The sequence below is a fragment of the Pomacea canaliculata genome, linkage group LG5 (genome assembly GCF_003073045.1).
Source record: "Pomacea canaliculata isolate SZHN2017 linkage group LG5, ASM307304v1, whole genome shotgun sequence".
NCBI classification, from domain to species: domain Eukaryota; kingdom Metazoa; phylum Mollusca; class Gastropoda; order Architaenioglossa; family Ampullariidae; genus Pomacea; species Pomacea canaliculata.
In genome coordinates this window covers 20253001-20267328 of record NC_037594.1, presented here as the reverse complement: position 1 = coordinate 20267328, position 14328 = coordinate 20253001, and the positions used below count along the sequence as shown (strand labels likewise).

At 38.7% G+C, this 14328-nt stretch overlaps 1 protein-coding gene across 1 annotated transcript in view; it reads left to right on the top strand.

Moving 5' to 3' along the window:
• Nucleotides 1-13658, top strand: part of LOC112564079 (adhesion G protein-coupled receptor A3-like) — a 54254-nt gene extending 40596 nt beyond the window's left edge. The window contains 9 exon segments of the mRNA XM_025238661.1: nucleotides 1482-1536; nucleotides 2589-2784; nucleotides 3594-3695; nucleotides 4257-4360; nucleotides 4785-4897; nucleotides 5524-5709; nucleotides 7546-7725; nucleotides 8286-10215; nucleotides 10217-13658. Of these exon segments, the coding sequence (XP_025094446.1) occupies nucleotides 1482-1536; nucleotides 2589-2784; nucleotides 3594-3695; nucleotides 4257-4360; nucleotides 4785-4897; nucleotides 5524-5709; nucleotides 7546-7725; nucleotides 8286-10215; nucleotides 10217-10789 (3439 nt within the window). The 3' untranslated portion in view covers nucleotides 10790-13658.
• Nucleotides 13659-14328: the final 670 nt, after the last annotated feature.

The following is a 14328-nucleotide window of genomic DNA, read 5'->3' as shown; positions in this document are numbered from 1 at the left end:
TTATTAAATATGATGATTTGGATATCATTTAAAAATGAACTTTTAGTATTACATGGTTTTTCTGCATCTATTCTTTTTTCAGTATTCTCTCTCTCTCTTATGCACACTCTCTCACTCTTCTCTGTGTGTCTGTTAACACAGAGAGAGAGACTTGAAGGAGTGAAAACCAGCACCATTACTTTAAAATTAATCAGAGTTCAAAATTTTAAGACTTTACAGTGTGAGGACCTTGTTATATGGATATAGTTAAAAAACCCACAAATTTGGCAGATCTTTTGTGTGACCATCATGTAGAAAGGAACCAACAGTTGCATACTGGACAACATGTGTCTCATCAAAAAGGACCCTCAAAACTAGAGTTTGTAATCTTCTGGATGGAAGGGCCACATGCTCAGCTCACATTCAAGACATGAGGGGAGTGGGAGGGATGGCTGTTAGTATCTTTTGTGTTACCTGGGCTTTTTCATGATATAGTAAACACGTCTTTTTCAACATTGTTGACATACGCAGCAAGCCTTTACAAGTTGCCAGGTGGCCAGAGAGCATTTGATGTCTGTAGCATCTGGTTTTCCGGGTCACGAGGCATGACCCTGTGCTGTGCTCTGTCTTCCTGATTTAATGACAAATAAACACAGGTGGTGCTGTTTATGAGAAGTTTCCTGTTTTTTTTTTTTTAATTTCACTTATTTTTAGACCAACTCTAGTCCACTATTATTTAGAGCATTGGTCTTTAACTGTCTTCCCACCCACACAGTTGTAAGCTTGAGTTAAACAAGTAGAGTAACATCAGTCAAGTTGGCTTAGCATTCAAGATGCCTTCTTCTAAAATCTGTTTTGAAAACTTTTCTGATCATGTAAGTGTTCCTCATTTGCAACCTGTATCTGTCATGTATATTTTGTATGTGGCTGGGATTTTTCAAGGCTAGATACTTTTTGGCATGCAGAGTTGCTTGGTTATGATCTGAAAAGACTCCCTTTTTTAGCTTGCATTTTCATTTGCCTTCACTGGCAGGATAGTTTTGCTGTTTCTTGGTACATGATAACCCTTACGATAGAGGGTTGTTGCCTAGATTGACAGGTGCATGTGTCTTAATTTATGGTTGAGTGCATTTGTAACTTGTGTAGGGTGGCCACAGAATCTGCCTAAGTTAAAATTGCCCATTGACATTAATAAAGTTGATCATTTGTCATTTATGCAACATGTCCAATGTGGTCCCCTTGATTAGCATTGCACAGTTTAACGGTGCATAAGAAAGTGCAAGGAATAGCTTTTGTTATTAGAGTATTTCCATCAACCTCTTTGCATGCATCTGTGATATGTTGCCTCAGGAAATCTGTTGTCTGCATTCCCAGACTTTATGTTTACCCTGTAATGAGGTCAGGGCATACTAGGAAACATGTTGAGATATTTTGTGGTAAATGAAAGAGCGATAGACAACAGTTCAATAAATCAAGAAGGATCTTTCTGATGTTGATTTCAGTCGATTCAGAAAGCCCTTTTTCCTCCTTTCAAATCAGTGCCCACCAGCAAATGGAGTAATAGTGGTTTATATTTTTTCCAATACAAACATTACATTTACTGATGTATCAGATTGCTATGATGTTTGGTGGGAGTTCACCTTAACAATATATGTATACATGGCCAAGGTACACGATAAGAGTTCAACATTTAGTGGGAGAGTGGAAAAAAAGAGGACAGAATTGTAGCTGGGAAGAGAAAAGCCATAAAATTTATGTCCACAGACAGCTTAGCCCCATATAACTGGGTAGAAAATTAAAGGTGTATTTGCTAGTAGGACTAGATGAATGTAAAAAGACTTGTCTTGAAATTGTAGGCTGTAGATGTAACATAAATCTGTGCCAGTTGATGCTGGGAGTTTTCACCTCCCTAGGGGCATTGTGTGGCAGGCTGATTCCATCTTCTAAATGTCAAGTTAGGTGGAGCAATGTGAATGACCTTGCAAGAAAATATCATGAGAGAAATAAGTCACAAACATGCACTTAAATATAGAAGTGTTTAGATGCATCCATGCTTGTGGGTGCATGAGCTCAAAAGTCACGGGTTTCTTTTATTATTGTCAAAATTGAAAATCTTGCACAACTCTCAAAATTTCTTTTTGCTCACATAGCCTTCAGAAAAGATTGAAAGAGCACTTTAAGAGTTGCTGAGTACTTTTAGAGGGATAACTGCAATCACCATAGTGACTCTTTCGTAATCAGGAACAAACAGTTTTTACCCTTTATTGCTATTTTTATTAAATATTTGAATGCCCAAAAGCAGTTTTGTCATGTAGCATTTTTATTGAAGTATGTGTGAAGTTCTGTGTACTATAAAAACTTGCACTTCTTGTTTCTACTTTTGAATTTTCCCTTAATTTTACAGTTTAATAAGAAAAGAATATTTTGCAAATTATGAACGTGCATGGATGCGCCTGAGCACGTATGTGTGTGCATATGAGCACGTGTTTTCATGTGTCAGAAGGTGGAGAAAGGAAGGCTAAAGAAAATTGAGCGGAGGTCACTTTTCTTCTCATTACAGAAAACACAGAGAGGGTTTTAACATTTTTCTTTCATTTTTTTTCTGACAGAATACAGATGTGTCCATAGATTTACCACCTACCCTTCTCCAGGATGCAGGAGTTTTGGATGAAAACAGTACCAGCGTCTTTATATCAGTATTTCGTAATGGTCGTCTTTTTCCAGTCTTGACTGCCAGTCAGGCAGACCCCAGTTTGGCCAGGGGAAATTGGACAGTAGCTTCCAGCGTGCTCAGTTTGTCTGTAGGTCAGTAAAATTTTAAAGAATCCCCAGGATAGTCATTTAAAAGAAATTTCCTTGGGAAATGATACTTGTAACATTAAAAGAAGACTTCTTTGTTACAGCTTTAAGTATTTACATCTAATGCTTTGGAAATTTATAATTGTAAAAACTAGTGAATATTGACAGTACAAATATCACATAACATGAGAATTGCTTTCTTCCTTTTACATATGCTATATGAACCAAATTTAAGCTATATATTTGATGTAGGTTTGCAGCTCGTTCCCAGAGAGATTATCTTGTATATGAATACATGATGCATCAACAACTGTGATCTACAAAATTAACGTGCATCCTGTTAAGTTAACATGTACACCTAAGCAACTTTTATAAGTTATAAATCCTTCTTAAAGCAAGAGCTGCTTCAAATTTCTGATCCAAACAGTAGTTTGGTCTAAGGACAATAGTAGTACAATCTGACCTCGATAAGTCGACCTTCCCTAAGTCGACAATCTCCCTATATTAAATTAATTGTTAGTTCCCGGCCAAATACCTGCGCCTATTTCGCCATTTTCCCTAACACGAAAACTCCGTTAAGTCGAATTTTTTTCGGGTCCCTTTGAGTTCGACTTATCGAGGTCCGACTGTAACACAAAACATTTACTTATTTTTTAACTTGTCATTCTCATAGGGTGAGAGAGATAGTGGGAGCAATTACTATTGATATGTATTTTGTTTGACATTGATAAGCATTCCTCCCTATGTTTTCTGCAAGTTCCCAATTCTTGATGACAAAAGTTTCACACATTTTGGACCCCTTTTTACACAAACAGGTCACCCTGTGCCCAATCTTACTGTGCCTGTTGTACTTGTATTACGAACAAGTGACAATACTAAGCCGCAAAGAGCTGTATACTGGGACTTCTCAGCTAATGGTAAGTTGAGTATAGGTAGCTTTAGCAACTTGTCCATTGGTATAATTGTTAAATTAATATTAAATATTAATATACCTGTATTTTTTCTTTCTGTATTTTAGATCACCATTGTTTTCCATTTATTGTAACCAAGTATAAACATGCATGTGCATACTTACAAATCTATACATTTATTGATATTGTGTAAAATAACATTTATTCACTGACACTTGACAAAATGAAAATTCATTATAGGATAGTAGATATCAATGCAGTAAGCTACAAAAAGGCATGGCGTTCAGCAGGCAGAACCCAAATGTCTTCCTCAGTCACTGCAAAGTGGACAAAAAGACCTCATCTCTCTCTCTTGCTTTAGCAAGCCTTGAACTTTTTGCCTTCTGCTCTAAAGCTGTGCACCCTAACCAGAATATAAGACATAGAATATTACTTGCTTTAAAAAAAGCTCACTGGATTATAAATGACAAATATTTTAACTGACTTACTTTTGTGATGGGAAGTTATTTTTATGACAGTTCTTTTGTTTGGATGCGATATTGAGTAAAATTGTTTTTTTTTTACCAGATGGTCTTGGGGACTGGCGAACAGATGGTTGTGAGATAATTGAACGCAAGGCTAATCACACAGTCATTCATGTATACCACCTCTCCTACTTTGCAATCTTACAGGTAGATATTAATATTCTTTGTGTACATAAAGACATTCTCTTTATTGTACTGGAAAGCAGCAGAATATGAAATAATCTTGAATTGATTTCAACTTATAAACAGAAATTCTGTTGTGCTCATTGAAATTGGAAATGCTAGTTAGGGAGATGGGAGAGAAATTATTCTTGGTCTAATGTTGAAGTCTTCTTTTCATTTTTAGTTTATTGCCAAATCTTATACCTTCATAATAGTTTTGTCATTTAAATTAAGTGCTTATTATTCACGGTGTCCCTAAGTTGCGTGTTTCGTAAGATGTGCGTTGATTATTTTTCACTAGTTTCTCTCCTGATTTAGACAGGTTTGGGTACAATGAAAGCAGGGTGGTGTGTTAAAGGCTTACTGTTGTTTGTGTATTTGGGTTCTTAACGCTTCAGCATTTTTTCAGGATGTCTCTCAGAAGCCTCTGTTGCTGCTGATGGAGCCTGTGATCTATGTGGGCAGCGGCATCTGCATTGTGTGTGTAATGGTGGTGCTCGTCACTTACATATCCTGTTTCAGGTCTGTTTACTATATAGCAGATTTACACACTATGTTGTAGAGGTCATTTGCTGTCTGGGTACATCTGTGTCTAAGCCTTTTTTTTAAATCTTTTTATATCTTTTCTTTCTTTCCATAAAAGCCTATGAAAATTTAATTGCAAAATGACAGTTCTGTGTGTATGATGAATAGGTAAAGCTCTGCAAGATAATATTTTCCCAAATGGGAATAAATACACCCATTCTGTTTTAGAAATACATGCCTACAAACATAATCATGACCAGAAAAAGGTCAAAATTGTGACATATTTGTACACGGACATGCCTCGTTAATGTATGGTTCCATTTATGGTCTCTCATTGTAGGGAACCTTCATGGTATAAACATATCCTGAGGTCAGTTCTTGACCTTTTTCTGTGTGTGGTGATATTTGTGGGCATGTGTCTCACAAATTGAAGGCAGGTATTCACTCAGATTTGAAGAAATACTTCCTAATTCTTGGACTGTGTCTTAATCATTAGGAAAAAAAATGAATGCCCTATTAGTCATTTAATACCAGTCAGGGATAATTATCCTAGCATAGGAAAGAGCTGTCCTTTGTTTCAACTGGCCGTGGCATCTTATGGTTTTGATTGCCTTTTTCAATAGAGTGATCATAACTCCAAAGAAGATGAAGCACTCAGTCACTAATATTTGTCTGGCACTGGTACTGCTGCTCATGACTTTTGTTCTTGGTATCAACCGCATTGATGTACAGCTGCCTTGCCAGGTTACTGGCATCTGCTTGCATTACCTCACCCTGGCCATCACATTCTGGATCACCATCACCTCCAAGTGGGTATAATAGTGCTACCAGTTTTTCTGTTTTCTAATAGCATAATTGTTTGATGCAGAATAATTTATGTAATTCATTGTCAAATTATCAGTATGAAATAAAAATATCATGTGTCACTTATGAACATTTTAGTTGTAAAGAAGAGGCATGATTATAACTCTAAGCAATCAGTTAACGTCAGTAAAACCCACACCTGCATTCATGTACATACCTGACCAGTACAAATGACCAGCAAGATTAGAATTGCAGTTTGATATTATGACGATAGAGAACTAAATATTGTAGAAGAAGCAGAATGACTAATAAGTAATTGCTTTTTGTGATAACAATAACAGATTGCTAATGAACATAAGTCAAACAGATAGTATATATAATATACTCTGTGTTTATATATATAAAACATTATAAGCATAGTTATTGCACAGAGTAGAAAGCTGCTCAGTCAAATTCAGATTTTATTATCCAGACGTTAATGCTCAAGTGGCATTGACTTTTTCCCCCAAGCTTTAACAAGTTATCAACTCACCCACCCACCACCCACCCTCGAAAAAATTGTTTCCCTCCGATTTAGATGTAATTGAATTCTCATTATACTTCGCCCAATTTATTTTGTTGAGAAGATACTTTAGTAAACAAATATAAATGCTGTTTTCTAAAATAAGTAAATAAAAAGAAATAAGGTCGTAGAACGTATTGAGGCGATAAGGAAATTTTTTTGTAAAGGGGAGATAAGTAGTATTGCCTAAATAACACAGGGTCTTCTAACACATTCCCTGACCAACAATTTTGTAGCTGTGTGAATTGTTTAATTTTTTCCACAGATTAAAGTGCTTGAATAATCTTTATTGTGTTAAACAGTTAAAACCATAATTTTAAAACTGTATAATTTTAAAATAATGTTTTTTCTTTTCTTTTTTTTTTATTTCACAGAAGGCATGTAGAGTACACACATTATATATGTACATAAACACAACATACACAGTTAAAGTAGTACAGTCATTTAACAGTATATGCCTAACCAAAACAGGCCGTTTATGATTATATACACAAGATCTTTTTCTCTCCAAAAACCCCTTACACACATGCACACACAAAGAAAATACATGTAATAAAGCCTGAGTTCTTTCCAACAACCTCATACATAGGTGCACCTTTCCCTGACATGCTAGTGGACATGGATATGAAAACTTATGCAGATTTTTAGCCATATTTGAAGATAATGTTCATTGGACTATGGTTTTAAGGCAAACGAAACAAAATTAGCTTCTACTGAGGCTACCACTGATGTGACTGTTAGGGCGCCCGGTAGAGTAGTAATTAAAGCACTTTCTTGTCACCACTGCAGTTGAGAAACTCAGGGTTCAGATCTTGTCTTGGGACACTCGCTGTATGTGACACCTATCTGCAAGGATGGGCATTAGGAGTTTTCTCCGGATCCTCAGGTTTCCTCTTCCCCTTAATGCAAAATCACTTCACAGTGGAAGCACTTTCCTACTAAATAAACCAACCAAACAAGACTTACATCTGCTATGCCTGTTGCCAAGACTTTTAGTGCTTCACTAAGACTATTGCTAATACTATAATTTGTCGCTGCTATCACAATTGCTGCTGGTAGTAGTCCTGTCACTGGATTTGACTAAAATACATTTTCTTAGTTTTAAGAGATACAAAAAGTTACATTTAATTGACGATAACTTTTAAAATACAAGGTCATTTTGAATATTATAAATTTTAATATATGAAATTATTGCCACATATTTAGAAAATTTGATGTAAATTAGAAGAATGCGGAAGGTTATTTCTTGATTAATCATGGTTCATATGTTATTTGCTAGCAACATGTACAAGAAGTTTACCAAAAGCAACCGGCCACCATCACCACCACCTGAACCAGTATCTATGCCACTTCCACCTAAGCCTATTCTACGTTTTTACTTCCTTGGATGGGGGGTTCCTATCATCATATGTGGTATCACAGCAGCAGTCAATCTCAACCACTATCAGAGCACGGAATAGTAAGTGTTGAGTGACTGTACCAGGGAAAAAAGCACAGTACTGCAATTATTAATCTTTATGACCAGCTCAGCACCTGGTTGCTGACCTGTTTTTAAATATTTTTTATATAAAGAATGCGTATGTATTTATGCATTATTATGACTTAATTTTGCATACTTTGTTTTGAAAAGCTGATTGAGCATGCTTAGTAACTTTTTAGGCAGTTTTGTGGTGTGGCAGTTTTGTGAATATAGCAGAATGTGTAGGATACAGAGAATATTAAAGAGGAAAAAAATCAATGCAGTGGGAAAAAATAATGGAATTACCAGATTAAATCTCCAGAAATGACAAAGAAGCAGTTGCTAAAAATATTCACAATCATGATAGTAAAGCACAGAACAGTTATATAGTGGGAGTGAAGAGAGACATGTATATGCATGGATACGTAGAGGTATGATCAATGTGGTGCCACTGAAAGTAAACATTCCTCTGTTTGAATGATAGCATATTTAGGGTAACGTTTTAAAAAATATGTATGAACATAGACATTTCATTTTTTTCTTTTTTTTAATATTTTTAGCTGCTTCCTCTCCTGGGAACCAAGTCTTGGGGCCTTCTATGCTCCTATGGGGCTTCTGATCATCTTAAATTTAATCTTCTTCATGCGCATCTCATGTGTTGTGCGGGCCACTGGTAGCTCACTCAATGAATCAGATGAGACAGAAGAGGTCCACACCAATGAGATCGAGCTGGTCCCTAGCCAAGCTGACACCAACCTTGAGGTGCAATCAGTCACTAACGAGACAGACAACTCTGGAGTGACCAACAACAACCACCACCACAACCGTCGCAGTCGGAATGGTGTGGGCAGCAGCCCCTGTGTACAGCGTGTTGCTGCTGGTGCAAGCAGTCGAAGCACAGGGGGTGGTGATGTAGAAGAAGATGACGAAGAGGAAGATAAGCAGTCAACATGCAGCCTGCCGGATGCAGAGCGACGCCCCATCACACAGTTGCGAGCGTTGGTGGCGATGTTATTCCTGTACATAGTAATGTGGGTGTGTGGAGCACTGGCTGTAGCTAGCCCATTTGTTGGCATCATACCTTATCAGAGGCTTATCTTCAGTTACCTGTATGGACTATCTTGTGCTTTGTTTGGCATTTTCATGCTGACCTATTTCTGTCTCACACGTCAAGACTCGCAGGCCACCTGGAAGCGTTTCCTTGGCTTTGGCCCTCCTGTTGAATACAGTGGACCAGTGGCCACAGAGCAGCAGCAGGGAGGATCTGAACCCTCTCCCCAACCATCTCAGCCTAATGGCAGTGTAGTGAAATCCAACAGCAACATTGATGTGTCCTTGTATTCACAGAAGTCATCTAACGTAAAAGCTTGCAACATTAAAAACAATATGAGCAAGCAGGCTAACAACAGTATAATTAACTTAGTGTCCATGCCAGCTTCTTCCTTGACAGAAGTCTCAATCAGTTCCACCCAAGAGGGATACCCCAATTTCTACAACCCTCGCCAGAACGGAGCTGCACGCAAGTTTTGGCAAAAGAATCGCCAGCATAAGGTGCTGAACAAAGATGTCAACAAAGACATCAATTCTAGTAGTCTCACAGACAATGCTTCCCTAGCTGAGATGAGTCACCAGCCCAGTCAAGGAACAGAAAGTGATGGCAACACTCATCTCAGCATAGAGATTCAGATTCAGTCCAAAGAGGGAGTCAGAAACCAGTCAGGCATTGGTTATGATCCTGCCCTGTCCTCATCCAACCCAAACCTACACCGTCACAATCAGTCCAGCATGCAGCCGTACCAGCATATCAACAACACAACAACTGCAGCACTAATCTCTGCACATCCCAGTTCTAGTTCACCCCTCGGCTACAGGCCAGATCAGAACTCATACACAAGAGGAGCTCACTCTCCAAGCCCATGTAGGTCTCACACTTCACCAGCAGGACCCCAGAATGTGACATCGGCAGGACAGCAGCAAGCACTACCTCACCACCAGCGCACTTCTAGCTCAGGGTCTGTGACACCACATCCTAGTGCTTTCACTCCTGTTCAGCCACGCAACAATACCCTACCCCGGCAAGGCAAGTCAGAGACCGAGACCAACATGCTGTCTAGTCCCCCATCGGAAAACATGGTCACCCCTGAGAACTGTGGGGTGTTCATTGATGGCCCTCCACAGGGGCAGATTACAGGTCAGTACCAAACCCTAGACTCCTGCATGCATCAACTCTACCTCACTCCACACCCATGCAATATCCCTGTGAATCACCCATACAGCCAGTATGTTCCACCCCATGCTCTGCCTCGCTCCATCAGCCCTGTGGTGCAGGGGGTGACACACGGCTTCATCTATCTCCCACCCCGACCATTGCGAAGCCCAGCATCTAGCCACCACACGCAACCATTGTCTGGAGACAGCTCGGATGCCAGCAGTCGCCATCGCCGTCATTCACGCTACAGCAATCAAAGCAGCAGCTTACAATCATAATCGCTCATCAGGTGGTTGTGGAATTGTTGGTGGTGGTGGTTGTGGCAGCATTATTGATGGCACCAAAAGTCCAGTCATGTCTGATGTGACAGCCACGCCACCATCTTATGATGGTCGCTTGATAGGGCAAGACTCGGACTCACAAGCCCAGGAAAAAAAGGGTCGGCCAATAGAGTCAGACCACCACTCTGATCCCACGCACAGGAAAAAGCACAGATCAAGGGACAAATATGGCTACCATCGTCGAGGACCTGGGGGGATGACGAAGCAGCGCTCCTTAGGCTGGGATGAACAGTTCAGAGGTCGACCACACAAAGTTGCATACGCATATGTGAACCATAATTACAGGGAGAAAGTCATGCATAAACTGATCAAGCAGGCCAGTGAGAGTGATGAGCTAGCCAAGAAGGCTTTCTGGCTGCCTCGATCCATGAGTGAGTATGACCGCCTGACACAGGTGGGCTTCTGCAACATGGTTGAAGACATGTCTTCCAGCTCTGAGGAAGACAGCATTGACAATGTGTGGGTACCCCACAGAGAAGGAGCAGATGTGTTTAAGAAAGAAACAAGTGTATGATGCTGCTCCAACAAGCAAGACAGGGTTTTTACTGCTCATTTTGTGTGCAGGGCTTGAACTTTTTCTTTTGGTGGCAGTGGAAGAGTTGAGTTGGGAGGGCTGTGTTGTGAACTATATTAATGAATACTCCACAAAGATGTCTTCAAATGTGTTCAGGGTTGTGTCTCTTGAGGACCATTTCTTTTTTGTCATTAAAAAGTCAAGCTTTGAGAAGATATGACCTACATGTTATTGCCAACTGCCTGTGCATAAGGGCTTTCATTATAATGTTGACTTGACATGCACTTTTTTTTTAAAAAAAAAAGAGGTGTGGGGGTGGTTGGTGGGCTGCAGATACAGAAATTGTAAGTTTATGAAAGTTATTTTTTTCTGATCTTAAATTCTGTTTTTCTGAACTCACCTGATGCGGGTTTTATATATCAGTATTGTCTTGAATGATCAAAAGACATGTGACAAAGTAGTGCACATTCTCATAGGAAACCCACTGGCTGATTTATTTATTGTCTTGTGTGAGTCATCCTGTCCCACAGATGCTGTCTGTCAATGACCATATTAGACATACTCATCAGTCATGTACATAAGGATATGAACGTACTTAAACTATATGTGAACCCAATGCAAGCACTGTTTAATTTTGACCTTCACACGAAAGCTGAAAATGTTGCTTGAAGCTGAAGCCGTGTGAGTGAACACTAGCAAAGGTGAAATGTTTGTTGGCTGACTGGCAAGCATTAGTGAGCAGAATCACCATTTGTTGCCTAGTATGTGGACACACCCATCACTGGTTGTTGTTGCAGTGGTTTCACGCCACATGCAACTTGTTGTGTAGAGAGTCACTGGAGAGGAGGGCAATTGTGCATTGTTAGGGATGTTTGTCAACACTGCCAGGACTATGCATGCCCACTGCTTCACGTTGGATGCATTGCTCATAGTTTGTTTGGGGTTTTCTTTTTTTTTGATAGGGGAAGGGTGAGGTGGAAAGCATATGATGAAACTTAGTGATATTATTGCCATAAGCTTACCCCTCTCAGCTGCTTTCCACACTTTGTTTGACCTTTCATGATAGACTGCTGTACATCCCTTCAGATTATTGTGGAATCACAGCTGACTGCAGATGACCTGATAGTTTTTTTTATATATATTTTAGTTTCTGAGTTAAGCATTTGCATTTTCACGATCCTCCTTCCCCCTCTATTTTTTGTTTTGGTTCACATTCTGAAGGCTGGTGTTTTGTTATAATTTTACATAGGCTGAGAATCTGGTTTTCGCTGGTATGACCCATTATTTTCTTTCTGTTTGTTTTTAGGACAGACCATTCACACTGCATGGTCATTTACTGTACACATCTATGAGTCCTTTCTGATCCTAGCACCCTCATTAATAAACCATGTGGTTCAGAATGTAATATTGAATCAGCAAGATGCATCCCAGCATAAGAGACCTGTGATGACAAGCATAAAGAAGAGAATATTGTTGACATTTTCTTGCATTAGGTATGATGCTTGGTGTTGCCATGCTTAACTCAATACAAATTCTCATGGTCTCGTTATATGCTTGTATCCACTTCTCACATTTATTAACTGATTTTTTTTTCTAGCAATAATTTAATTCAGGCTGACCAAGTTGTGTTGCCAGTGTGTAAGTGTGGGAAGGAGCATGTGTGTACTTGTGTGTGCCTCCATATATGAACTTGCCCATTCATCAGAGGTCAGGTATTGCTGACATTGTTAGCATCCATAGAGCATTTCAAGTGCAGCTCAATAGAAAATCTAACTTAGGTAGGGGATAGAAATTCAGAAACAACAAAAAAGAACTGTGCACTGAAATAAATGTTGCAATGTCTTCTATTGAGCAGATGTAGTGTCTGTTCTGTAATCTGGCGCCACATGTAAAGCATTGACATTTATTAAATGTTGTCATTAGATCAAAAAATATATAAACATTGATTTCCTATTTTAAAATGGTGCTATCTTGTGAATATGAAAAAGTTGCATTGGAGAGAAAAAGGAAGTGTTCAGAAATTTCTGATTTTGCTTCGTGTTTTCTAATGAGTGAACCTGAAAATAAGAAAGACAGGGTATTAATGTAGATAGTATCTGAAGAGCAGAACAAACCAATCACATTGTGCAATGAAAATACAGTTTTAAAGCTTGCTTCGCTGCAGTTGTCCACAAATGTTTGCAGCATCTTGCATTATTCATCCAAGGGACACAACTGATACACAGCGGTAGCATGAAGCGTTGTTAGGTACTTGCTCTTGTTTTTCTCTATTTTCCTGAAATTGTAATTTAGATTCTTATTTTTGTTTACACATGGGGATAAGGGTAGGTCATTTTAGAGACACCATATTTGATCACTATTTACCTTAATGAAGGCCAGAAAATAAAGCTGTTAGCCATACATGCCAATGTAGGTTTATTTTTCTTATTTGCATTTTTTAAATCTACAATCTAACCCACATTTAGCCCCCTTTTTTTCCAATCTTGTGTCTCCTATTGGTGCAGGTGGGCTAAAGAAAAAATTTATTTCCAGTGGCTGGGGTGCAAAACTGCAGCATGTCTATACCATCTTCTTAATATATTTAACCCATATGCATTCTTCCATCTGTCATTGCCTTCCCCTACCTGTCTACAACTTCTCCAACCCCGCATGATGGTGCTGCATTTAAAAAAAGATTTCGATATCAGCCAGTTTAGACTTGAGCTATGGCAGGAGACAAATCATAATTTTTCTTGTTAATCCTTCCCCTATCCCATGCTTAAAGATTTAATGCCTGTATGTAGTCATTTTTCTATTTATCAAGAATTGTTGTGAAGCAGTCTTTCTTTGCAAGTGTACAAATCTTGTAATACATGTATTTGAAACGGTGTTCCTTTGTGCTTTTTCTTGGTTAAAATGAGTGTGCTTCTTTTGATATTGATAGAATGGATTTAAATAATGCATTCTCTTAAATAATGTAGCAGTCAATTACATGGGCAACAACCAAATTCACCATGCTCTTACATGATGTGAAAACCACTTGGTCTTCTGTACCAAGTTTTCTTGTTCCTCCCAAGGCCCACACCCCTTTTCACAAAAAGAAAAATTAATACTTCAAGACCAACCCGAAAGGTTTGTGATTTTTGCAGATATAGGCTACAGATGGGTTTTGGAGGCTGAAATTTACAGGTTAGGTTTATATTGCCTATATCTACTGATATCTGCAAAAAATGCAAACCATTCATGTTGGTTTTTAAAACATTCACTAAGGTCTTGAGATCTCTTTGAAGAATGTTTAATGGTGAATAATATTCTGAATTTTTTAGCATAGCATAAATAGGGAAATATGAAGTACATAACTGAAAAACAATGGGGTCTAAATAATACATTCAAAAACTTTTCATTTCATTTAGGCTTTGGCATATTGTTTGTTCCTTACAACAAGTCAACTCTTCGTGAACGGCGAAGAGCTGCAGACCGTCAAAACACGGACGTGTATGGGGATATAAGTTTGTGGTCAAAAGCGGAACAGCTGTCAGCGCGAAAATTCTCGCGTTACG